This window comes from Mustelus asterias, chromosome 27 (assembly GCF_964213995.1).
Source record: "Mustelus asterias chromosome 27, sMusAst1.hap1.1, whole genome shotgun sequence".
NCBI lineage: Eukaryota > Metazoa > Chordata > Chondrichthyes > Carcharhiniformes > Triakidae > Mustelus > Mustelus asterias.
The window spans coordinates 40560072-40587485 of record NC_135827.1 but is presented as its reverse complement, the minus strand read 5'-3'; the positions used below and the strand labels follow the sequence as shown (position 1 = coordinate 40587485).

At 44.0% G+C, this 27414-nt stretch overlaps 1 protein-coding gene across 1 annotated transcript in view; it reads right to left on the bottom strand.

The window, feature by feature from the left end:
• nectin1b (nectin cell adhesion molecule 1b) overlaps window positions 1-27414 on the bottom strand; it is a 224407-nt gene that overhangs the window by 82385 nt on the left and 114608 nt on the right. Inside the window, exons 2-4 of the mRNA XM_078199104.1 lie at window positions 18482-18832; window positions 6365-6667; window positions 5505-5622 (exon numbers count right to left, since the gene is read on the bottom strand). Coding sequence (XP_078055230.1) covers window positions 5505-5622; window positions 6365-6667; window positions 18482-18832 — 772 coding nt within the window. The remainder of the gene's footprint in view (window positions 1-5504; window positions 5623-6364; window positions 6668-18481; window positions 18833-27414) is intronic.

Here is a 27414-nt window from a genome sequence, read left to right as displayed (position 1 = left end):
CCACGGGACCATGGAAAGCTAATTTTAATACATTAGTTTGTCATTAGTGAGCAATCCCCCCCCCCCCCCCCGCCCAAACCAGATTTTCAGTAGGCACCGGAGTGACGTCACGCGTCATCTAGATGTGAACTGTTGTGGGGGTCCTTGCGGGGGGCGTAAAGGTGAGTATAGTACCCCCAGGGTGAGGGACATGGCCAGGCAATGTCCCCTGGCATTGCCCCTTGGCACAGGTTGGCACCATGGTACTTCCAGGTTGGCACCATGCCCAGGCCAACCTATGCCAGGGGCTGGCCCCAGTGAGTACCTCATGGAGGGGGAATTCATTCACTAAGATTTGATTGTGGGCCTGTAGTGGACGGGGGCAGCGTATGGGGGGGGGGGGGGGGTGGGTGGTGGAAAGAGGTCCTGAATCTCTGATTGAGGGTGGTAAGGGGAGCCCGAGAGCCCCCCCCCCCACCCCGCCCCACCAGAAACAACACCCTGCCATTTTTTTAAATAAGATTTCGTCCAGAGAAGTGGACAAGTCGCAGACAAAACTTAATGCAGAAAGGTGAGAATTGGAATACTTTTGGTAGGAAGAACATGGAGAGACAATATAAAACAAAATGTACAATTCTAAAGGTGCGCAGGGACAAAGGAACTTGGGTGTATGTGTGCATAAATCATTGAAGGTGGCAGGAAAGGGCGATTATCAAAACATACAATTTCCCTAGGCTTTATAAATAGGGGCATAACTTATAAAAGCAAGGACGTTATGTTAAACTTGTATAGAGCATTGGTTTGGTCACAGCTGAAGTATTGTGTGCAGTTCTTAGTGCCACAGTTTAGGAAAGATGTGAAGAGTGAAGAAAGGATTCATGAGAATCGTTTTCACATAGCGAGTGATTAAGTTCTGGAATGAAAGTGTGGTGTAGGCAGGTTCAATCAAGGCATTCAAGAGGGAATTAGATAGTTACAGGGAGAAGGGAGGGGAATGGCACGAGGCAAATTGCCCCAACAGACATGACGAGCCAAATAGCCTCCTTCTGCACTGTAACAATTCTGTGATGTACAGAACTGAAGACTTGGAGGTTAGCACTAAGGCTCACTGATGAAGGAAAGCACAACACATTTAATCCATGTATAACTGAACCTCAGAGTGAAATAACTAAGTAATGTTCCCTCCCCAAAACTCGGAGGGGGGAAAAGAAAATTAAATTTGGGCAAAGAACGGGGTGAGGAAAAGATGGTGCACCCAACAGTTCTGTTGGTCCTCTCTTCTGAAACTGTTCAGTGATAATCCTATTCTAAAACATTTCTTCAGTGCAGTTTCCAATGAGTGTTCCTTTCCAAACCTCTTAGCTGAGCCTTGCAACCAGACTATGAGAATTCCAATTAATTTGAACTATGCATTCAGATGTTCGGTTATCAAGCCAACCCAACCATATGGTAATGTGTGCCGAGTAATTTGGTTTGTTGAGCTAACTTCCTTAACAACAACATCTGGAATCTGCTCACTCAAAAACGTTAATGAATCACAGCAGCAAGAGAAAATGAAGAAATCAATATGCTGATGGCACTGGATGGAGCAAACAGGAGGATGCTGGAGGAATAGTAAAGAGAGAGTAGAGGAATAGATTGACAGAGAACAAAAAAGGGAATGCAAAGATCTTCTATAAGAATATTACCAGTGAAAGGGTTGTAAGAGAAACAGAGGGGCCGATTAGGGAACAAAATGGAATTCTGCTGGCCAAGGTAGAAGAATTTATTGGAATGATTCAGGACAGTGGGAATAGTTACATGGATAAACTGGAGTAGCTTGACTTAGAGCAGGGATTTGATCGAGGTGTTTAAAGCGAACAGAAATGGTTCCAATGGCAGAAAGGTGGATAATGGCCAGAATTCTCTGACCTCGCCGGGGCTGGGATTCTTCGGTCCTGTTGCAGCGAATGGAGCTTTGGCTGAGCATCAAATTCTCCATTCTCACTGGCAGCAGTGGTGGGGTGAACAAGAATGGAGAATTCTAGTGGAGAAGTTGACTGGCAAAGAACCAGAGGGGTGGGGATGGCCCAGTGGTATTATCGCGTGACTATTAATCCAGAAACTCACTTCTGGGGACTTGGGTTCAAATCCCGCCACTGCAGTTGATGGAATTTGAATTCAATAAAAAATATCTGGAATTAAGAATCTAATGATGACCATGAAACCATTGTCGATTGATGGAAAAACCCATCTGGTTCATTAATGTCGTTTAGGGAAGGAAATTTGCCACTCTTACCTGGTCTGGCCTACATGTGATTCCAGAACCACAGCAAGGCACTTGATTCTCAACTGTCCTCGGAAATGGCCTTGCAAGTCACTCAGCTGAAGGGCAACCAGAGATGGGCAATAAATGCTGGCCAGCCAGCGATGCACATGTCCCACAAATGAATTTTTAAAAACTTTAATGCGATGAGTGAGCAAGATTTGAAACATACTGCCCGATAGGGTACTGGATACAAATTTGATAGTTATGTTCCAAATGAGATTGGTTAAGTTCTTGAAGCAGAAAGAAATGCAGGGATGTGGAGAAAGAGAAGGACTGGGACTAATTGGGTTGGTCTCAATGGGCCATCTCCTAAAGTATGATTCCAAATCACGCCTCCAATTGATGAACAAGTAACACCATTTATAAATGTCCGAAAAACAGTCAAATCCTGTAAAACAGATCATCCCAACTGATAAACCCTCAACAGGTAACTAGAGTCCCAGAAAAGGCTGAGAATTTCCACAATTTTATTGAAGTAGGAGTTGGGGGTGGGGTGGGGGGGGGGGCGGTAGTTTCATTATTACAGTTCTTAGCATTATTGGCGTAACTGATCCAATGTTGCATGAGCAGCTAACATGAGATTAATATAACATTCAGATCCTTGCCAGAAACAACCATTTGAATTCAATTTAGACTCACCGGGAACTGGATCAAGCTGCCAACCTTAGTTAGATCACACTGGCATGTTCTGACTCAACCCAGCTATTGCTGAATCCAACCCTGCATGCCACATCTGCCACTGAATCTATCCATTAAATCCTCATTCACTTAAAAACTCAGTATTAACTACTAATGAAACACAGAGAAAGGACAACAAAAACTTGCCCCACTTAAACCCCCACAACAATATTTTTCCATCCACAACGGTTACTCCTCTGGATGCTTTGATTTTCTAATAAACACGCTACTTCCCCCTGCTCGCAATTGCAATTTGCTTCCATCATTGGAACAGATGGGACTTCAGGGGGTTAGAAGCTGATTAAAAGGTACTTGACCTATCATCCACCTGCGCAGATGCATCCAAAGATAAAACAGTTCTTTGAACATTTTAATAAAATGTTTCTGTTAATTAAGCTGCAGCGCGAGATCACAACAGCTGATTAAAGTGACCATCAAGCCTTGCAGCCTGACCCAAAAAAACATCCGCAAAAGCTAAAACAACCGCCCAAATAATTTGTAGCAGAATGAGTGAATCATTTTCGCAGGATCTGTTTGGGCCTGAAGAGGCCATAGTTTTCAGTTAAAAACACACGCACTAATACATCCTCCCACTGCCACTCATGGCCCGAGTGGTTAAATGTGCTTGTTTCCATAAACACAAACTGCTGTAAAGGTGACATTGCCCAGTGAAACCCAATGTTGCTCAAGTGAAACTCAAGTGCAGTGAGCATTGTAACACGAGTTTTGAGTTGCATTGCAGATGATATTTCAACATAAAAACAAACAAAATCTGGGCAAGTTCTGAAGTCAAATCAAACATTGAGGAGTGCCCACACTTGCTCATCCAGTCTTGTCAAGGCAGTATTTATTCACTCACTTAAATATCATTTTCACTTCCTGAACTATTTATCCCGAGTTTTTCACGCTTCCTACTCTCTTTCTCCAATTCAAGTTATGCCCTGTGCCCCTCCCAGCCCTGTACTGCCATGCTGTGCTTCCTGCTCTGTCATGCCTGGCCTGACCCTAATCAGTCGTGCCAACTGCCACCTGAGCCATGCAGATACTGAATAAAGGACGGACATCATCATTTGAACTGGGTATTGCCCCCATCGATGTTGTAATGACTGGCACCCTATCCCACTACTATCACCAGTGAGAATGCATTACAATAACCATTAAAAACAGTCCTTCACTGCAGAACAATCCTAAGGACGGGAGATTACTGAGGAAAGTCCAGGTGAGGTTGGCCACCTGAGCATCTCAGTTTTTTAAATTGCTCCATCGTTGATGGTCAGGCCTTTCGCTACCTCGACATTAAGCTCTGGAATTCTTCCTTAAGCCTTTCTCCTCCATCTCAAACCTACCCATTAGTCATCTGTCTTGATACCTCCTTATATGGCTCGGTGTCAAACCTTTGTTTTATAATGTTCCCATCAAGTTCCTCGGGACCGTTAATTACCTTAAAGGCACTATATAAATACAGGTTGTTGTTGGGTAACACAGCCGGATACGACATGATCTCTGGAACCAACCTTAAATCCAGATCAGAATCTGACAGCTATAAATGTCAAAGTTCAACAAGCTTTGGCAGTCTCAGCCCATTGCTCATCCAAAATACAAACCAATCCACCAATAGACACCAATGACACTGACATGCCTGCTTGAGGATACAAGGATGGCTGTGAGGGGAAGGACATTACTGCAGGAGGACAATGGCCTGTGTTTAGGGTTAGCTGCTGTTTCGGAGCTCAGGCATTAACAAATTGGTACAAAACCAGCACTTTCCACAATCAGCTCCATCTCACAAACTTTGAATCAAAAGATTTTTAAAAACAATAAAAAGTTTCCAACAATTTCACATACAGGTTCTGCTAAACATTTATGGCCCTCATCTTAACTGCAGTGGATCGGTCAGTGTAACCAAATGTCCAGAGAGTCAATCCTACTCGGAGGATGTTGCTGCTGGCACTGCCTTTGCCATGGGGACACCAGGTGACAATGCCTTTGCCATGGGAATACCCGATGGCAACACCAACTTGCACCTTTAATGAAGTGAAACATTCCAAGTTGCTTCACAAGAACTAAATAAAATTTGACACAGTCACATAAGGAATGGTTGGTTTTAAGAAGCATTTTAACGGAGGAGACAGGGTTGGAGAGGTTTATGGAGAGAATTCAAGAGATTAAGGTCCAGGCAGCTGAAGGCATGGCGACCAAGGATGCAGCCATGAAAAATGGGTTGGCTCAAGAGGCCAGAATTAAAGGAGTACAGAGATGATGGAGGGCTACAGAGCTGGAGGGAGTTACAGAAATAGGGAGGGACATCCCTCTGATGGTTGCCCCTGGTAAAACAAAGAAAGCAGCTGAGATGAAAGGAAAATCTGTAAACACTGGAAACTCACAACAGGCTTTGAAAGGGGGAAGAAAATGGGCTGTGTTGTGGGTGGAGAGGCTGTCAGAAAAGCTTAGTTCTGATGTTTATTTTCCATCCAAGACATTAACCAAATGTATTCTTTTGCGAATGGACTGGCAATGTATTTCCAGTGTGTATACTTACATCTTCCACTTATAATTCGTTGCAGGTGGGTTCCCATCTGCTTTACATGTCAGACGCACATCTTCCCGGTTCAAGTACCAATTCCCATCAAATCCTTCCACTGTAACCTCAGGTTCATCTGCACGGATAAGTAATGTTACCAACATAGAGAATTCAAAGATAGTTTCAGTTGTAATCAAACCCAAGTCCCCAAACATTTTACTTCATGTAACATTTTTGTCTTAAATATCTGCTGACAGCACAACTGTCCACATGTAAACTTGACCTTGCTTCCAAGACCTGCTCTTGGTGATACCCCAGGTTGATTAGACGATGATGACCTATCATTCCCCAACTAATGGAGTGCTAATGGAGGACCTGAGAAAACATTATGTTACACTGAGTGATGCTGGTCTACTGCACATGAGGTATTCCAGAGTCAATTACAGTGAGTGTCCTTGTCCCCTGCCCCATCACCAATAACTGCTTGTTCAGGTCTACCTTCTCGTCCTCTGGAATTTCTTGCCTTGTTCAGTCTGATTTTCCACCTACCTCACTTTGAAAAACCGCTTCAAAGTTCTTCTTTTCAGCCTATCCTTTGCTCGTCCACTGGATGTCCACTATCTAATCCTTTGTGTTAAGTGATTTGAGGCAACTCCCTACATTTGAGGAGCACCACAAGGAATTCAGCTCATCTTAGCAGGGAGTTGAGTGTCACAGCGGGGGTGCTGTCCATGGGCATTAGAGTGCAGATACACCAGAGATAGGTGCAGGGGGTGCACATGCAGCTGGGCACGAGTGAAGTCCCATGCATTAGTCACAGCAGAACACTAACATGCTTTAGCTCAGTTTTCAGAACATTAATAACGATGGATACTCACACTGCACGTTTAACATCAGCACTTTGGTGGTGCGGTCCATTTGGTAATTCACGACACATGTCAGTGGTTGCCGGTGAGCCTCTCTGGATGGGACCAGCAGGTATTGGCTGGTCATGGTGATGGTGCCATTTTGGTTTCGAGATTCTTTGACAACCGTCTCCCCATTAACTTTCGTCTCCCAGGTGATGATACCCGGCGGCTTCCCATTGGCAGATGTACAAGTTGCAACAACAATCTTTCCAGGAAAGCCGGCTCGTGCAGTAATCGTGTTCGGACTGAGCTCGGCATCAATGACTGGCCTGGCTGCAAGGAAATTAAGAGAACCGTCAGCAAAAAATAAATAACAATGTGTGGCTGAATTCTCCATCCCCCCCTATATATAAAATCGGAATCCGTTAGCACTGTCACCTCAATTCACACTCAACAATAAAGTAATAGGAATCTTGCAACAGGATTATGCACACTTGATAACTTCTCCAGTTTTACATTAGCACATATATATAATTCAATGCTCCCCCAAACAAGGCAAAGATTAAATGTTAGTTGTCATTCTTATGTACACGCAAGCAAATCAAATGCTTCATGGATGTTTACAAAAGGCAAGGGCACGGAGACAGAGCCATAGTAGGTTCACTAGAGGCGACTGAATCCACCTTATTACATCATTTTCCTTAAGAGCCTCTTCAGTCACGTTCTGAAACATCCCTGTTTGGGTTTGACTTCCAGTTGTAAAGAACAATGAGAGGTTTTAAAGACGTGACATAAATGTTTAACGGCACTGTTGCTGTCGGCTTGAAGGGGCCTGTTTGGTGTGTTTCAATCCAATTCCTAAAGGCCCGTGCTTAATGCACAGTCTAGGCTGTCTGTCTATCCGATGTAGTACTGAGGGGATGCTGCACCACTGCACATGCTGTCCTCACTATCAAACTATTAAACCTCTTTGTTGAACACCAAGAATTACATTGCACAATTTCAAAGAACAGGGAGGTCTCCTGATGTCTTGGATTATATCCTTCCCTTGACCGGCTTGAGAGACACAAAATACAAACACGTGAGACAGAGAGAAGGAGAGGGCAGGGAAACATATGCACAAGAGGAAAGGCAAAAATAAAATCATGAAGAGATGAGAACGAGAGAGACAAGTGGTTCATGTGTGCACAAGTGTCTACAAAGAACCTGGCTGTTTTTAATATTACGAGCAATGTGATTGCAGCTAACCCACTAATTGGATGGATCTCATGTAGTCAGGACAGCACCTCAGTGAAGAGGAAAAAAGCTGCTAATGCAGGATACCAGGAAGAGGAGCACAATCTGTTGAAATTAACCAGCATCTGTAATGAGAGGATAGGGTCTGACATCTCTGGCACGTAGGCTTTGAAATCTCAGCCTGTTTTTCTCTCCAGATTGATCTGGTCACTGGGCAAACAGACGTCTCTGGGGCTGCTGTTATTCATGCGAGATCCTTGTGTTGCTGCTACAAACACTTAACCTTATGTAAAGCTAATTAGAGGGTAGAGCAATAGGAGAATGAAGTGATTTGGTCCTGTGCATTTTCATGAGATAACAATAGAGACACAGGAGCAAGAAATGGGAGCAGAAATCAGAACTGGAGAGTAGGAGCAGACGCAGATAAAGACAGTATCAGAGCACACGAGTCAAAATGAGACATTAACAGCAAAAACGCACAAAACTTGGTGGAAGGGTTGAAAACCAACGAACACTGATTTGAGGTAACTGAATCTTAGAATTCCTACAGTGCAGGAAGACGCCATTCAGCCCATTAAGTCTGTACCGACCACAATCCCACCCACGCCCTACTCCCGTAACCCCATGTATTTACCCTGCTAATCCCCCCTGACACTAAGTGGCAATTTAGCATGGCCAATTTACCTAACCCGCACATAAAAGAACCAGAGGTGACATGTGGGAAAATATGTCCTTTTTTTTATACACAGCAACTTGTTAGGATCTGGAACGCACAGACTGTGGCAGAGGCAGATTCAAATGTGGCTTTCAAAAGAGAACTAGATAAATATAAGGGGAGATGGTGGCCATCATGCCAACTGTTGGGAATTTGCTTTGATTTATTGTCACATGTATTAGTATAGAGTGAAAAGTATTGTTTCTTGTGCGCTATATAGACCAAGCATACCGTATGCTTGTGGGGCGGCACAGTGGTTAGCACTGCTGCCTCACAGCGCCAGGGACCCGGGTTCGATTCTGGCTCGGGTCACTGTCTGTGTGGAGTCTGCACGTTCTCCCCATGTCAGCATGGGTTTCCTTCGGGTGCTCCGGTTTCCTCCCTCAGTCTGAAAGATGTGTTGGTTAGGGTGCATAGACCCGAACAGGCACCGGAGTGTAGCGACTAGGGGAATTTCACAGTAACTTCATTGCAGTGTTAATGTAAGCCTTACTTGTGACTAATAAATAAACTTTTACCGCATACCGATTTACAAATTCATAGAATCATAGAATGTATGGCATGGAGACAGGCCCTTCGACCCAAACTGATCCATGCCGACCAAAATGTCCATTTAAGTTAACCCTATTTGCCTGCATTTGGCCCATATCCCTCTAAACTTTTCCTATCCATGTGTCTGTCCAAATGCCCTTTAAATGTTGTCGATGTCCCTGCCTCAACCACTCCCTCCAGCAGCTCATTCCACACAAGTACCATCCTCTGTGTAAAAAAAGTTGCTCCTCAGGTTCTCATTAATTCTTTCCCCCTCTTAGCTTAAAGCTACCCCCTCTAGCTCTCGATATAGAATCAATTAACAAAAACCTAGAATGCAAAGTTAGTCTCAGTCAGGAGACCATCATCGACTGTTATAAAATCCCATCTGGTTCACTCATGCCCTTTAGGGAAGGAAATCTGCCGTCTTTACCCGGTCTGACCTACATGTGACTCCAGACCCACAGCAATGTGGTTCACTCTTAACTGCCCTCTGAAATGGCTGAGCGAGACACTCAGTTCAAGGGCAATTAGGGATGGGCAACAAACACTGTCCCAGCCAGCGATGACCGGTCAAATAAATCTAAGAGGAAAAGATTGCAGAGCTTTAGGGAGAAGGCAAAAATATAGGACTGGCGAAGCAGCTCTTACAGGTGTCAGCACAGACATGATGGGCTAAACAGCCCCATTCTGTTCCTCTTCTGGAACCATTCTATGATACTGCTTCTATGAGTATGGAGTTACAGAGGGCGAGAAAAGATCAAACACCAACAGATATAAATCATATTTTTGTAATCACTTCCTATTCTCAGACACAACTTCTGTTTTTATGTAATACATTTATAACTCTCCATTCACCGCTGTCAATAAGGTCCTGATATCAATTCAGGCCTTAAATATTTCACACGCATCAGATTGGAGGCGAGATTTCAAAAAACACCATGTGAGCTGAATGTGTGTGTGCAGAACACTGGATTATTTCTGAAGTTTGCTTAATTAATGGATCAATCACCTGGTTGGTCATCAATTTGGGATTAACAACACAAGTTGCTTCAATGTTGGAGTATAAAGCGCGATCCTTTATATTTATTGTTCTGTTCACAATAGGTACATGTTACTACAACCAGGAGAAGCAAGGTGTGCGGGGGGGGTGGAGAAAGAGGGAGGGGGGATCGACAGGCATTTGGAGAGGTAGACAGTGGTAGAGAGCGAGAGCAGGGGAGACAGGAGAGCGAGAGGGAGACAGGAGAGCGAGAGAGAGAGAGAGACAGGAGAGAGCATGAAGATAGTGTGAGAGAAAGATATGAACTGTGAACACCAGCACGTGAAGTGTGACAAAAGATCAGGTTACTCTGCATAAGCATTGGCTGAGGTTCAGCGGTTAAACGGGAACGTGAGCAGTAAGGGATAAACAGATCAGCAGTTAGCATTGGGCAGAGAGGTCAAGGGTTAGTGGTGGACTGATGGGCCAAGGAGTATCGGGGCTGACGGGCTGGGCTGAATGGTGACCAGCAGGGTCTTTGCTTTCTGAATTACAGGATCAGTAAGCTTTACATTCGTGCAAACATATTGAAAATCTTACCTCATTGGTTGAGGTGTGAATGGTCCCATTAAGGATCACCAGTTTGGAAAGCAATGCTCACATGTGACCTTTGAACCCAGGCAAGCTAACCCTGCAGACAGGGCCTCAATTCCACACTTGCAATCGCAAAGGGCCCAATATGCAATAGCATTTGTTTTTGACCTGAACCTAAAAGGGATGATCGAGTTTTAGTTTAGGCCAAATATCTAGGTGTTGGTGTCTAAATAATCACTGGTACGTTCTGCCTTTTATTTGTTGGTGCAAATTGTCTGACAATTGAATTGCAGATAAATGAAGTGAAGAAAGAACCTCACCACCACCTTCTCAAAGGCAATAAATACATTCCATGAATGAAATTTAAAAAAAACAGCAACCCTCCCATATCGATCTCTAACAACTAGATAAACTAACAACTAGATTCTATTAACAGGATCAAGACTGCAATGTTGGGACAAGAATTTTTGCAATTTTTGATTAAATACAAATGAAACATTCTCCAGGAGCTGATCTGTATGCATGGCACAAAGTAAAGAGCTGGGAAGCCAAGTGGCTCAACCCCAGTCCATCCTCATCGCATTGTCATGCAAAACAAATGATTTATGGCTACCAGTTTCCTAATGAAAGACTAAATGTGTTTCCATCCTCTGACTGTGAATGGATGTCAGGATGCACTCTTCCGTGGATTATCCGTGTTTTGTTCTTAGCCACACTGCAGAGATGATTTGCTGCTGTGCTTCAACCAAGAGGGGCCGTGTATCCTTATTTTGGTGGATGTCAGATGCTGTTTTATAGAACAAGGCCTCAATCAGGGACTGATACAGACAGCTGCTGCTTTTCATTTGGCAGCCACAGTTATACGGATGACTTTTGAACATCATAGAATATGCAGCATAGAAATGGACCATCTGCACACAACAAAAGATTCAGGTACTGTATCTATAATGAGCTGACTGGATATATTTTCATTACACTAGGATTTGCAAGCCAAATTCAAGTGGTACTCTGGAGCAGTTGACAGCACTCTTGCCTTAGTCACAAGGTTATGGGTTCAACTCCAGGGCTTTGAGCACAACAGTTAAAATTGACGTTCCAATGCAGTAGCCCAAGTGTGTGGCATTGTTGGAGGTGCTGCCTTTCAGATGAGACATTAAACTAAGGCTCAATCTGCCTGTGCAGGCAGATGTAAAAGATCCCATGGTACTTTCTCAATGCACAGCAGAGCTATTTCTCCTGGTGTCTTTGCCAATATTTATCCTCAGGTCAACATCACTCAAACAGATTATTGAACATCATATCAGTTTATGGAATCTTGCTGTGCTCTTATCGGCTGCCGAGTTTTCTACATTCTAACAGCCTACACCTCAACAGTACTTTATTGGTTGCAAAGTGCTTTGAACTGTCCGGTGGCTCTGAAAAGCACTATATAAATGCAAGCCCTTTCTTATATTTAGAAGGAATCCTTAACTGAGGAACTGTTGTGAATGTTTTCCTAACATTCAACGGAAGATGCACTGGTTACAATATGGTTTGCCAAGACTGCACATGGTGCACAGGGCGGCACAGTGGTTAGCACTGCTGCCCCACAGTGCCAGGGACCCGGATTCAATTCCCGGCTTGGGTCACTGTCCGTGCGGAGTCTGTCTGTGCAGAGTCTGCACATTCTCCCCGTGTCTGCGTGGGTTTCCTCTGGGTGCTCCGGTTTCTTCCCACAGTCCAAAGATGTGCAGATTTAGTGGATTGGCCATGCTAACAATTGCCCCTTAGTGTCCCAAAATGTGTAGGTTAGATGGATTAGCCATGGTAAATGTGAGAGATTGATGGGGGGAGACGGCCTGGCTAAAATACTCTGTCAGAGAGTTGGTGCAGACTCGATGGGCTGAATGGCCTTCTTGTGCACTGCAGGAATTCTACTATTCTATGCACGGGGCTATGCACACTAGGCACTCAGTTTGATATTAAAATCTGAAATGTAGTTGATGCACTGAGCTCAAACAAAAGCCAGTGTGCTCAGCCAGTTTAATGCACACACATCAGTACATGTGAATCATGCTACTTCAATGCTTCTTACTCACACTTGGATCACTCAGACACAGATTTTCTCAGCTCAATCCATCATGACAAATTCACCAATAGAAAATATGGATTCAAGTCCTCTATTCTTCCCCAATGCGTTTAGTGTGAGAAAGGAACACAAACCTGGATAATGTCACGGGCCAGAGCCACTTCAGGAATCTGGATGTACAACATGGCGCAGTTCACATACAAATGCTCATGAAGCCCCTCTATTTATTAGACTGATCAGCGGTCAGCACAAGTGAATTCTGAATAGGAATGTGGTATGTTTGGTTAGACAATGGCTATTGTATCTGAAACAGTGCTGCCAGAGCCTCGGCTGTGATCAGTTTCTATTGGAAACTCTAATTTCGCCCACTTCCTCCATCAGTTTACAATTTGCATCATGTCGGCAATGCAAACTGATCAAGAAATTTGCACAACTGCAGTTGAAACTGGCAAGATAATAATACTTCTCTCTGAAAAGAGAGAATATAAACCTAACATTAAAATTTACATTTCCATGTTCCCTTCAGCAGTTATCAGTGTCGTGTAAACAATCTAACATCACCAACTGCAGCAGCCATCAAGCACAAAGAAGTGAGTCTCTCATCAGAAAGAGAGATGTGGAGGGAGAAACAGTGGAAAAAAGGGCAAGAGTGAGACACACACACTAACAGGGAGGGAGGGGGAGAGTGGGAGAGAGAGAGACACACACTGCACAGTGGGAGGGAGAGAGAGACACAAACCATACAGATAAAGACAAAGGGGTACCGAGGGAGAGAGAGATGATGAGACAGATGCAGAGAGACAGGAACCATCAGTAATAATCCGAACTGACATCTGAACACGGCACAATCAATTGTAATGCAAGATGGGGCAACACTAATGATGCAATCTCAGCCTGCAGGCTCTCTCACCAGCAAACCAGTCCTGATGATGTGAATTATAGATTGTACATTGACCAAGAGATCCAAAATGAGGACACACTCGTTTTTTAAAAATATATTAATTGGTGGGGCAAGGGCGTCGCTGGCTGGCCAGCGTAATTGCCCATCTCTAATTGCCCTCGTTCAGAGGGTGGCAGCACGGTGGCACACTGGTTAGCACTGCTGCCTCAGTGCCAGGGACCCAAGTCCGTGCGGAGCTTGCACATTCTCCCCGTGTCTGCGTGGGTTTCCCCCAGGTACTCCGGTTTCCTCCCACAGTCCAAAGATATGCGGGTTAGGTTGATTGGCTGTGTTAAATTGACCCTAGTGTCAGGGGATTAACAGGGTAAACGTGTGAGGTTATGGGAATAGGGCCTGGGTGGGATTGTGCTCAGTGCAGACTCGATGGGCCGAACGGCCTCCATCTACATTGTACGGATTTTATGATTCTAAGAGTCAACCACATTGCTGTGGCTCTGGAGTCACATGTAGGCCAGTGAAAGTGAGATGAGGAAACTATGTCCAAATGGTAGGATAACACACTCAGCTCGTTAACAGTTGGGTGCTGGTAGTTTAGGTATGGCACGTCATAACAATTTCAACAAATCACAAAAGAAAGACTTGCATTCCAGGGCTACTAGGCAGCCCAAAGTAACTTCCAGCCAATGACAATCACTTGTTGGAAACGTGGCAGCCATTTTGCAGACAGCAAGCTCCCATTAATAGCAATGTAATATTGACCAAATGATCTGTTTTGTGATGTTGACTGAAGGATAAATATTGACCAGGAGACTGTATAGCTTCCCTGCTCATCTTTAAAATGATGCCATGGGGTTTTCTATATCCACCCGATATGAAGCCTCAGTTTTACATTCTATCTGAAAGACAGCAGTGTTAATACTTCACTGGAGTAAGTTTTGATTACTGCACTCAAGTCCTGGAATCCTTGAACCCTCAACCTTCTGCATCAGAGGTGAGAGTGCTACCCACTGAGCCCTGACTGACACTCGGGTGTTACAGAAAAGTTCACTTTGTAAGTAGACTATCAGCGTGGATATCCTTGTCAGTATCAATGTTCTGATTCAATGCTGCCATGTACATTTGAGAGCAATTTTCATGCTAATGTGACACTTGGGTATTAAATGGTGGGTATTACATGCGGGTATCCAATTATTGGCATGCTCCAGTTTCAGATATTTCTATACTAAAGTAAAAGTTCTGATGGAAGGTCACCTCTAACTTTGTTTCTCTCTCCATTGATACTGCCCAACCTGCTGAGTATTCATAGTGCTTTCTTACTATTATAGATGTTCCTATCCTGGATTATTGCGGTATGGGGGAAATGACTCTGGAACTGTCTTGTTTTATGTTAATGGGCGACAATTAAACAGTTATTGAATGCCTAATTGTGCATAAATCCAACAAATCATAAATGATCTCTTTCTCAGTGCTCAGGCCTGATATTTATTCCGAGTCACTGAATACAGTACAGGTCATTGCACACAACTCATTACTAAACCTAGCTCCAAATAGCAATATTTTCACATTTTGAATATTGCAGAGAGAAAGGGACATGCTGTCAAAGCTTTTAATCTTGTACTCATCAGGACAGACTTAAGAATACCAAATTTTAAAGGAATCAACAGTTTATACTGCATGAGAAAAGGTGTTGATTGTTTGGCAAGTCAATTCTGAATGGTCAAGGTGCTGCTGTGGAGGCAAAAGGAATATATTCAGGCATTGTGCCTTTTTTTGAATTAAACAAAGTGTTGGGGACCATAGTTCCCTGGCGCACTCTCTATAACAATGCTTTGACCAGAGCCAACTTGCCAAGGAATCAACCCCCCTTTTCTCATGCAGTTGAAGATTGTTACTCCCTTTGAAATTTTAAATTCTTGTGCTTGCCCTGATGAGTGCAAGATGTAAATCTTCAACAGCATGGCTCTTTTTTTGAATAGTACCCAAGCCCTGTAACAACCAAGTGACTTTCTTCACATTTCATCGTAAAAACTCCAAGCTCAGCAAAATAATTATACACAGCGAAGATGATCTAGAACGGATTTTGAGGAGCTCCAAGGCAGGTGCTGGAACTATAGAAAATGGTCACTAATAAAATCCAATAGGGAATTGAGGAAAAACTTCTTTAGTCAGAACATGGAACTGGCTACTACAGGGAGTGGACAAATAGCATCAATGCATTTAAGAAGAGACTAGATTGAGCATGTGAGAAAAGAATAGAAAGGTGTGTTGATGGGATTTTAAGAGGAGGGATGGAAGGAGGCTCGAGTAAAACATAAATGTTGGCGTGACTTGGTTGGGCCAAATGGCCTGTTTTTGGTGCTATACATTTCATGCATGCGTGTTTAGCATAGCCCCTGGTAGATACACATATATGCATTTGGATGCTGTATTTGTGGTAGTTGTATGAGGTTATAGATGCGCTCTGTACACCAATGTATGAGGTTACAGATGCGCTCTGTACACCAATGTGCCGCATCGTAGACCAACTCTATGAATCAATGAGTTGAAGAACACATTTATCTGTTTCTATTGCAAAGTCAGATCAAGAACTATTGGCATTTCAATTGAATCAATTCTGCTAAGAGTGGGTCTCAGTATTCATGCAACTCTTGATCAGCCCTGGCTGAGATATTGGCATCATCGTTAACCATGGGTGAGGTATCAGACGACTGGCGGGTAGTAAATGCTGTGCTCTTATTTAAGAAAAACGTGGGAATTTAGACTGGTAAGCCTAACATCTGTGGTGGGTAAGTTACTAGAGAGAATTCTGAGGGATAAGATATACAGGCATTTGGAAAGACAGGATTTGATTAGGAGCTGTCAGCATGGCTTTGTGTGTGGGAGATCATGCCTTAGAAATTTGTTAGAGTTCTTTGATGAAGTGACCAGGAAGGTTGATGAGGGCAGGGCGGTAGATGTAGTCTATATGGACTTCAGGAAGGCTTTTGATAAAGTTCCACATTGTAGGCTGCTCTGAAAGGTTAGAACACATGGAATTCAGGGAGAGCTGCAAATTGGATATACAATTGGCTTGATGGTAGGAAGCAGAGAGTAGTGGTGGAAGGATGCTTGTCGGACTGGAGGTCTGTGACTAGTGGTGTGCCTCAGGGGTCAGTGCTGGGCCCATTGCTGTTTGTTATCTATATCAACAATTTGGATGAGAATGTAAAAGGCATGATCAGTAAGTTTGCAGATGACACTAAAATAGGTGGTATTGTAGACAGTGAAGAAGGTTATCAAAAACTGCAGCAGATTCTTGATCAGCTGGGGAAGTGGGCTGAGAAATGGCAAATGGAGTTCAAACAAAGAACAAAGAAAATTGCAGCACAGGAACAGGCCCTTCGGCCCTCCAAGCCCGCACCGAACATGCTGTCCGACTGAACTAAAACCCCCTACCATTCCAGGGACCATATCCCTCTACTCCCATCCAATTCATGTATTTGTCCAGACGCCTCTTAAAACTCACTATCATATCTGCTTCCACTACCTTTCCCGGCAGAGAGTTCCAGGCACCCACCACCTTCTGTGTACAAAACCTGCCTCATACATCTCCTTTAAATCTTGCCCCTCGCACCTTAAACCTATGCCCCCTAGTAATTGACTCTTCCACCCTGGGAAAAAGCTTCTGACTATCCACTCTGTCCATGCTCCTCATAGTCTTGTAGACTTCTATCAGGTCGCCCCTCAACCTTCGTCGTTCCAGTGAGAACAAACCAAATTTCTCCAACCTCTCCTCATAGCTAATGCCCTCCATGCCAGGCAACATCCTGGTAAATCTTTTCTGTACCCTCTCCAAAGCCTCCACATCCTTCTGGTAGTGTGGCGACCAGAATTGAACACTATATTCCAAGTGCATTTATATATACTCCGATCAGCAAAGGTCCCAGCACTGATCCCTGAGGAACGCCACTTGTCACAGCCCTCCATTCAGAAATGCACCATCCAGATAAGTGTGAGGTGTTGCATTTTGGAAAGTCAAATCAAGGTCGGACTTTCATGGTGAATGGTAGGACCTTAGGGAGTAACATGGAACAGAGGGACTTTGGAGTTCAGCTGCACAGTTCTCTAAAGGTGGAGTCACAGGTAGATAGGGCAGTGGAGAAGCTTTTGGCATGCTGGCCTTCATCAGTCAAGGCATTGGGTACAGAAGTTGGGAAGTTATGTTGCAGTTGTACAGGACGTTGGTGAGGCCGCAACTGGAGTATTGTGTTCAGTTTTGGTCGCCTTGCTATAGGAAAGATGTTATTAAACGGGAGAAAGTGCAGAAGAGATTTAGAAGGATGTTGCCAGGACTCAAGGAACTGAATTACAGGGAGAGATTGGACAGGCTAGGGCTTTTTTCTTCAGAGGGTAGGAGACGGAGGGCTGATCTGATAGAGGTGTAGAAGATCATGAGAGGCATGGGTAGGGTGAATATGCTCAGTCTTTTTCCCAGGGATGGGGAATTGAGAACTAGAGGGCATAAGTTTAAATGAAGAGAGAAAATAATTAATGGGAACCTGAGCAGCAACTTTTTTTCTACAGAGGGCGGTATGCATGTGGAATGAGCTGCCGCAGGAAGTGGTTGAGGCGGGGACATTGACAACATTTAAAAGGCATTTGGACAGATACATGGATAGGAAAGGTTTAGAGGGATATGGGCCAAATGCAGGCAAATGGGGTTAGCTTAGATGGGCATTTTAGTCGGCATGGACCACTTTGGGCCGAAAGGCCTGTTCTGTGCCGTTGATTCTATGATTCTAGAAGGAATACTTTTGAGACTTTGGCATTTGAGAGCAGTTAAGAGGAAACCAGACTGGCACAGGGCTGGTGCCACTCAGACCAGGTTTAAAACTGCAGGTTCTCTTTTCTAAAAGAGCATTAGTGAGTATTTTTTTCTTTTTACTTCAGAGAATTTCATGCTCACTTTTATTGATTCCAGCTTCCTTTTTAAAAACAGAATTGAAATTCTCAAGCATTCAGTGTGGGACTTCAACTCTTGATCTTGGGGTTGTTAGTCAAGGCTTCTGGATTGCTAGGGCAGTAACATACCTGTAATTCCACACACACTATTATTCACATTTCGTTACACAGGCACTTACCGAAGACTGTGAGGTTAACTTGACTCTCTCGGTTTCCAGTCGGAAAGGTTGCAAATTCACAGATGTACACACCTTCATCCAACAACTCTAAGCTGGACAGTTTGATTGTGGCATCATCCAGGGATGGCTTCTTGAAAGACACTCTTTTTTCATATGGAGGCAAGACAGAGAGCCCCATTGTGGGATGAAAAATAGCAATGTTTTGCTTTGACCCATTGGTTGCCTTTTGCCACGTCACCTGAGTGATTTTGATGTTCGGATTGTTGTTTGTGAAGGTGCATCGCAAAATCACATCGGTTCCAACAAATCCAGACACGCTGTCATCCACAGTCACTGTTTGAGCCTGAAAAACTAAAACAACATTTTCTTGTTAGAAATCAGCCACGTGTATGATCAAACACATTGCATGTACACTGTTCAAATCATTGTAACACAGGTAAAAGAACCTGCATTTATTTATCACCTTTCACATCCTGGGGAAGTCCTGAAGTACCTCACAGCCAATGATGTGCCATGAAATAATCACTGTTGTTATTGAGAAAAACCGGCTTGAATCACAAGCAAATCCCACCATTAGAAACAAAGGCTCAAGTATTCTGTTTTTGGTGGTGTTGGTTGAGGGATGAACGTTGGCCAGGACACTGGAAAAACTTGGCAGCTCCTCTTCAAGAGTGCTACAGCGCAGATAGGCAGTTTCAATCAATGGACAGTATCTTGGACAGCGCTGTATTCATTGAAATATCACACTAATGGCTCGGCCTTGAAAAGAGTTTAAAGCCACAAATCTTTCTCACTGAAGAAACGGCAGTGTCACTCAGCAAGGAACTTGCCATCATGAGATAATCAGTTTACAAAATGTCATTCACAACTCTTGTTTGAGGGGTATGGGATAGAGTATGAGACACATTATCCCAACAGAGGTAAAATAGACAGCACTAGTGTAAGAAACATTGTGCAAATATTCCTATTTCAGCAACTAGCTTGCAAAACCTGTCTTTCAAATGACAATACAGGTGCTGTTTTACATATAGCATTACGTTCTGGCCTGGGAATAAACTTCCATTCTCGAGTGAGCACAGAGGTTTAGAATAGGTTCCCGCAGAACTGTTTCCAATGACACTCCCTTGCAACCAGCCTGAAAAAGCCAAATGACCAGAAACACAGAAATAACTATTTCCTACTGATTGTCCATGTGATTCAAAAACCCCTCAGTTGAATCAATTCAGCTGCAGATTAGTAGTCACTGAATATTTATTCATCTAACCAGACATCAAATGAGATATTACACCCCAAAACGTCACCAAATCACTCTACACAGCTGTGCTTGCTTAATGCACATGATCAAATTTCTGCTAAGATCCACTCTGTTTCAGCGAGTACCCACAGATGAAGCAACATGGATATAAAGCAATGCAACATCAGCCTTGTCCTTCCATTCCATTTTATTCAGTGTATTATACGTCACCTGCAGTTTCTGGCGGTATCAGAGTGGTTTCATCAGAAAGGTGCAGTGCTTCCAAGTAGATAATTCAAGAGCTACATGCCGGACAGCAGGCTAACCAGATATTCCATGAAAATCAACCTTCCTGTTCATATGCAACAAGTCCTTTCGGGTATATCACATTAATTAGCCCTCAGTCCACCTTGGAGCCCAGAAATGTAATACTCACATCAACACCAGAGGCTGCCTCTATCCGCCACGACGGGGAGAATTCTCCGATGTGCGTCGTGGCAGATAGAGGCAGCCCACCGTTGGAATCTTCCGGTCCCGCCACTGTCAATGCGATTTTGAATCCATTCCCCTGCCATAAAATTCTGGCTAAGTCTATTTTTGGAGCTACGTTGCTATTTTTCCGTGTTTCCAAGTAATTCTTCATCACTTTTCATGCCAAGAGTTTCCTTATTACAACCCACAGTAGGAGACCCTCATAGTGCCGGGCCTAAATACTTAAACTCACTAATCCAATTACTGACTAAAATACTGATTTTCCAGAAGTTACACGGATTGGCTTCGCAAGCTGGACTAATTTTACAGCTTGGACCAGTGCCATTCTGGTTTGTGTGTGTGCGCTCCAGCGCTGATTCAGACTTCAGGCATGTACTGGCCAGATACACTACACATGCACAGATCTGCTTTCAATCACCTTCACCTGCAATTATGTGAATGTAATCTCTTACCGTCTATGAAACTCTTAATTGCAAACGAGTTTTTAAAATATGGCAGCATCAACAAAGACGCTACGACAACGGATGAATGAACACCGCTCGACAATCACCAGGCAAGACTGTTCTCTTCCTGTTGGGGAGCACTTCAGCGGTCACGGGCATTCGGCGTCTGATCTTCGGGTAAGCGTTCTCCAAGGCGGCCTTCATGACACACGACAGCGCAGAGTCGCTGAGCAGAAACCTGGGCCTGTATTCTCTAGAGTTTTTTTTAAAGAATGAGAGGGCATCTCATTGAAACATTCTGAGTTTTTACAGGTGTAGATGTAGATTGGATGCTTCCCCTGGCTTAAGAATCTAGAACCAAGGGGCACAGTCTCAGGATAAGGGGGGCAGACTGAGATGAGGAGAAATGTCTTCACTCAGGGTGGTGAACCTTTGGAATTCTCTACCCCAGATACCTGTGAAAGTTCAATCACTAAGACTGAAATCAATTAGAGTTCAGGATATTAGTGACATCAAGGGATATGGAGATAGCATCAGCAACCAGATTTTTTTTAAAAATCATTCATGTGACATAGGTACCACTGACTGGGCAAACATTCATTGCCCATCCCAAATTGCTCCTGAACGGAGTGTCTTTGTCTTGCCATTTCAGAGTGATTTGGGGTCACATGTAGACCAGACCAGGTAATGTTGGCAGATTTCCTTGCCTAAAGGACATTAGTGAACCAGATTGGCTTTTACAACAATCGATAATGGTTTCATGGTCATCACTGGACTTTTAATTCCAGATTTTTATTGAATTCAAATTTTACCATTTGCCACAGAGAGATTTAAACCTGGGTCCCCAAAGCATTAGCCTGGGTCTCTGGATTACTATTCCAGTGAAAATGCCACTACACCACCATCTCCCATGTGTCGAGATAGATGATCAGCCATGCTCTAACTGAATGGCAACGCAGGCTTGATGGGTCAAATGTGTTCCTCAGAACTGACTGCAAATGAGTGGGTAAATTTGATCTTACATACAGTACAGCCTCTACAGTAAATCATCCAAACTACACAGCAGGTCTTTAGCGCACATGCACGCACACACCAATTTTCTCTCGCCCGATTCCAATTATATGATGTTGTCAAAGAAAATCATTTCTGATGAGAGGATATAAACATAACCATCAATTCAAAACAAATCTCTGCAAGAGACTTTCAAATATGACACAAGAGGGTAGACTTGCAGTTGCCCATCTGGAGGTGGATATGCATGTGTGCATGGGTCAGACCATTCCTTTTCCTGGTATAGGTGTGTGCTTTCTGGAATGGATGTATTGGCATCAGATACCTGTGTTTCAACATCTCCAAGGGGGCCTTTGTTTAAGAATATGGAAGCAAAATAAAAAAATATTCCCAGGTGGCGCTGGCGACTTTTTTTTTTCAGTCCTCCAGAATGGGTGAAAATCTTTGGCTGGACGGAGACTAATATTTAACGCAATTTCTGGTGATGTTAGTGTGTCTGGTAAAACAACCACTGAAACAGACATCTCAACTTAATAAAGGTCCTTGGATTGAGAGTAGCTGCTAGAATGTTGCCTGGTATGGAAGGCATTAGCTATGAGGAGAGGTTGGAGAAACTTAGTTTGTTCCCACTGGAACGATGGAGGTTGAGGGACGACCTGATAGAAGTCTACAAGATTATGAGGGGCATGGACAGAGTGGATAGTCAGAAGCTTTTTCCCAGGGTGGAAGAGTCAATTACAGGCTTGGAGGGCCGAAGGGCGTGTTCTTGTGCTGTAATATTTCTTTGTTCTTTGTTGTAAATGCAATTTATACCTTAGCTGGAGGATAAATATGACCTCTTGAGACTACTGGGAGCAAGCGTGAGTAAAATGATTACAGCTAGATACTCGCTCAAGTTGAAATGATTGTTTGTGCAACAGCCCAGGGATCCAAACTTCCAATGAGGAGAACTGGCCTCGCCTGACATACTCCTCCCCTCCCCTATCTGAATGGGTGTGGCTTTTTTATTGTCCCTTGCTCTTCCTGAATGTTCTGTTCATGCCAACCACACCTGCTGGGAACTTTTAGAAAAAAAATCATTCCATTCAAGTTTAATAAGACAATGGTGTTTACTCTCCTCAATTTTCTATCTTTACATTTCTCAAGTTAACAAATTATTTTTGCAGAAGATGTTGCAATGCAGCAAACTGCAACTGAAAGCAGATGCACAAGGCGCTTATACTCACCATTCGCAAAAAACACTCCCCATCTTTCCCTAATTTCTACCTCTAACACAGAGGCTCTTTATCAGAGCACACAGTAAGGTGGCCGACTAAACAGATCCCCTTTGAACTGCAGGTCTGACAGCACGTGTGGAGAGAGAATAGAGCCAACATTGAGTCTGGATGACCCTGCGAAACGTTGGCTCTATTCTCTCCCCACAGACGTTGTCAGGCCTGCTGAGATTTTCCAGCATTTTCCGTTTTTATTTCAGATTCCAGCAGCCACGGGATTTTGTCTTCATCTCCTTTGAACAGGTTGTCTCTGGGACCCAACATCATGGCTTGAGAATAAGACTTCAATAAACTGATAAGATTTGATTTGACTTATTGTCACATGCATTGGGATAGTGAAAAGTATGGTTTCTTGCTGACTATACAAAGCATACAGTTCATAGAGAAGGAAAGGAAAGGGTGCAGAATGTAATGTTACAGTCATAGCTAGGGTGTAGAGAAAGATCAACTAATATAAGGTAAGAACATAGGAACATAAGAAATAGGAGCAGGAGTAGGCCATCTAGCCCCTCGAGCCTGCCCCGCCATTCAATAAGATCATGGCTGATCTGATAGTGGTTTAGTTCCACTTACCCGCCTGCTCCCCATAACCCTTAATTCCCTGATTGATCAGAAATCTATCTACCTGTGACTTAAACATATTTAACGAGGTAGCCTCCACTGCTTCAATGGGCAGAGAATTCCAGAGATTCACTACCCTCTGGGAGAAGAAGTTCCTCCTCAACTGTGTCCTAAACTCATTCCCCCTTATTTTGAGACTGTGTCCTCTAGTTCTTGTTTCCTTTCTAGGTGGAAAGAATCTCTCTGCCTCTACCCTCTCTAGCCCCTTCATTATCTTATATGTCTCTATAGGTAGGTCCATTCAAAAGTCTGATGGCAGCAGGGAAGCTGCTGTTCTTGAGTCGGCTGGTATGTGACTTCAGACTATATCTTTGAGTTGAGGAACTCAGAAGAAATTGAATCAACCCTTGTTATTTGGTTGTATTTTGGTTGATATGAAATACACTCCCTAGACTTCACACTTGATATAGCTGGCAGGCAGTCCAGAACCTGGAATGCAGTTTCTGATGTTGACAGCAGCTTGTCTTTCACTGAAGCAGTATATCCAAGACTGGCATGAGACAAATATTAGATATGCAAGTGATACTGAAAAGATTCAGGCCTCAGATGCAATACTTCTAACATTATTCACTCATCGCTTTTCTATAAAACTCTTCGCAGTCTTGGCAGAGTAGATGCTGAGGAGCTACTTTCCCAAGTCCAGAACTCGGCATGGCAGTTTCTGTGATAGAGAATTCCACAGATTCATCTCCCCCGAGTGAAGAAGCCTCTCCTTATCTCAGTGTTAGATGGCCTCGCCCATAACTGGAGACTGTGACCCCTTGTTCTAGATCCTTCAGCCAGAGGAAGCAACATCCCTGCATCCAGTCTGTCCAGCCTTATCAGAATTTTATATGTTTCAATGAGATCCCCTCTCATTCTTCTAAGTTCCAGTGAATACAGGCCCAATCGACCCAACCTCTCCTCCTCCGACAATCCTGCCACCCCAGGAATCAGTCTGGTGAACCTTTGGGCTGCACACAATTATGGAGACCGATTTTGCAGTTAAAACACAAGCGACAGGTTTTTCTTTATTCTTTCACAGGATGCGGGCATCGCTGGTTAGACCAGCATTTATTGTCCATCCCTAACTGCTCTTGAACGGAGTGGCGTGCTAGGTCATTTCAGAGAGACGTTTGTGTGGGTTCGGAGTCACATGTAGGACCGAGGAAATTTTTCCCTAAAGGAAATTAGTGAACCAGATGGGTTTTTACGGCAATCAACGGCTTCATGGTCATCATTATACTTTTAATTCCAGGTTTTTATTGAATTCAAATTCCACCACTCGTGATAGGATTTGAACTTGAGTCCACAAAGCACTACCCTGCGTCTCTGGATTACTAGTCCTGTGGGAATACTGCTGTGTCACTGCCTCCCCCGGTTGTTAATCAAAAGAGTGACTTGCCAAGTCTGGGAGCACCAATTATCACTGTATCCCATACGTGACCCCTTCCCCAGGTCCTTCAGTATAGGATACTCATTATTCATTTCTATTAGATTAGTACTAATGCACTGAGCAAGTCCTTTCACACTGCTACACTGCAGTGGTGACGCAAGTGGTACTTTCCACTAACAGCACACGGCTATCAATCCAAAAAAAAATGTTCTGCCTACCACACAATTCAATGACGTCATTCATGAATTCAGTGCCGTTGCAATGTCAGGTAGGTTGACTGTATGTCCCAATGATTGGCTGATTGAATCAAACAATATATTCCTCCAGCTGTTTGTAATAGGCAGAGACAGATTGTACTCAACCAGCTCATGCTTGCAATACCCAAAACTACTTTATTCGATGTGATTTTGTGATTGGGCAGCACTTAGTGAGCAATCCTGAGTGCTCCAATCGCTACATTATCAAAATCTTCTCCACGATTTGTTATCTCTGGTTGGTAGCAGTCGATCTGTTTCCACTACCAGACTGGTCACAGACGCTCCAAGTTCTCTGCCAGAATCTGCCAGATGTTATTCTGTCACCAGTTTCATTTTGGCAGCCAATGGATTTTGAGTTTCATCCTTCCTCCCAGGTGAAACTTCATTCCCAGCTGAAACCCACTCCATTACCTGCCAGAGGTACTATCCAACAGCCAAGCACACACATCCTAGCCATCAGATTCTCCTTCTGTAACGCACTTGATTACTGCGCATAACACACCATCTTAGTATTTTCTTCCAGATAATGTCAAACATCCACATATTGTTTCTACACCTGCAGTCTCAGCAATATGCATCTTCTTTTATTCATTCATAGGATGTGGGTGTTGCAAGCAAGGCCAGAATTTATTGCCCACTCCTAGTTGTCCTCGAGAAGGTGCCAGTGATGTGTAATTTTGAACCTCTACAGTATTGAGACACCTTCCCGGAAGTGAGGAAGTTCCCAGGATTTTGACCCAGCGACGATGAAGAAATGGCGATACGGTTCCAAGTCAGGATGGTATGTGGATTGGAGGAGAACTTGAAGGTGGTGGTGTTCGCAAGTGTCTGCTGCCCTTGTCCTTCTAGGTGATAGATACTGCAGGTTTGGAAGGCGCTGATGAAGGAGCCGTGGTGAGTTGCTGCAGGTGCAAACTGCTGCTTGAATGTGCCAGTGGTGGAGGGAGTGAATGTTTAAGGTGGTAGATGGTATGCTGACCAAGTGGGCTGCTTAGTCTCAGATGCTGTCATAAAGTCATGAATGGACAAAGCACAGAAAGAGGCCATTTGGTCCATCATGTACATGCTGGCTCTCTGCAACTCAGCTAGTCCCACTGCCTTGTCTTCATACCCCTAAAAATCTATGTTGACTTTCTTGAGTGTCGTTGGAGCTGCACTCATCCAGCCATGGAGAGTATTCCATCACACTCCTGACTGAAGTCTTGTGGATAGTAGATAGGCTTTGGGGAGTCAGGTGGTGAATTTCCCCTTGCAGGATTCCCAGCCTCTGCACTGCTCCTGTAGCCACAGTATTTATACAGTTGGTCCAGCTCTGTTCCTGGTCAATGATAACCTCCATAATGTTGATGGTGGAGGAGTTCAGTGATGGTAATGGCACTGGACATCAAGGGGAAATGTTTTGACTTTCTCTTGTTGGAGATGGTCATGGTCTGGCACTTGTGTGACATGAATGCAACACAAAGTTGCATTAGCTTCAAATACTCTTCTTCACATGCCATCATAAGTCTCCCATACAAGTCTCCCAGAGTCTGTCAAAATCATTTAGTGTTGCTACAATGCTTCTCTTCAGCTCGATCTCTAAACCTCTTTCATCCAAAGACTATTCGCTAGTTACATGAACTCATTCATCGCTGCTCATCTGTGAGAAATAGACACTCAGTAAAGCAGCTTTCTGCTTCCTGAAGCCAAATTAGAAATCCCCATTCTGACTGCAGCCATCTTGACAAGCTCCAAATAAATGTTGAAAAGCTGATCTGAGTATTTGGCAGGGTCTTGGAGATAATGCTTTGTTTTCATAGAATCCCTACAGTGCAGAAGGAGGCCATTTGACCCATCGGGTCTGCACCAACAACAATCCCACCCAGGCCCTATCCCCGTAACCCCACATATTTACCCCGCTAATCCCTCTAACCTACACATCCTGGGACAGTAAGGGGAAATTTAGCATAGCCAACCTAACCCGCACATCTTTGGAGTGTGGATGGAAACTGGAGCACCTGGAGGAAACCCACGCAGACACGGGAAGAACGTGCAAACTCCGCACAGTGACCCAAGGCGGGAATCGAACCCAGGTCCCTGGAGCGGTGAGGCAACGATGCTAACCACCGTGCCACCATGTTGCCCCATAAGGTTAAGGGTCTCAGTTGCATAAGGCAGGGTATTGGACACAATTCCTTGGTTGGATACGGCAGGGTCTTGGTGACAACGGCCGGAATTCTCTAGCCA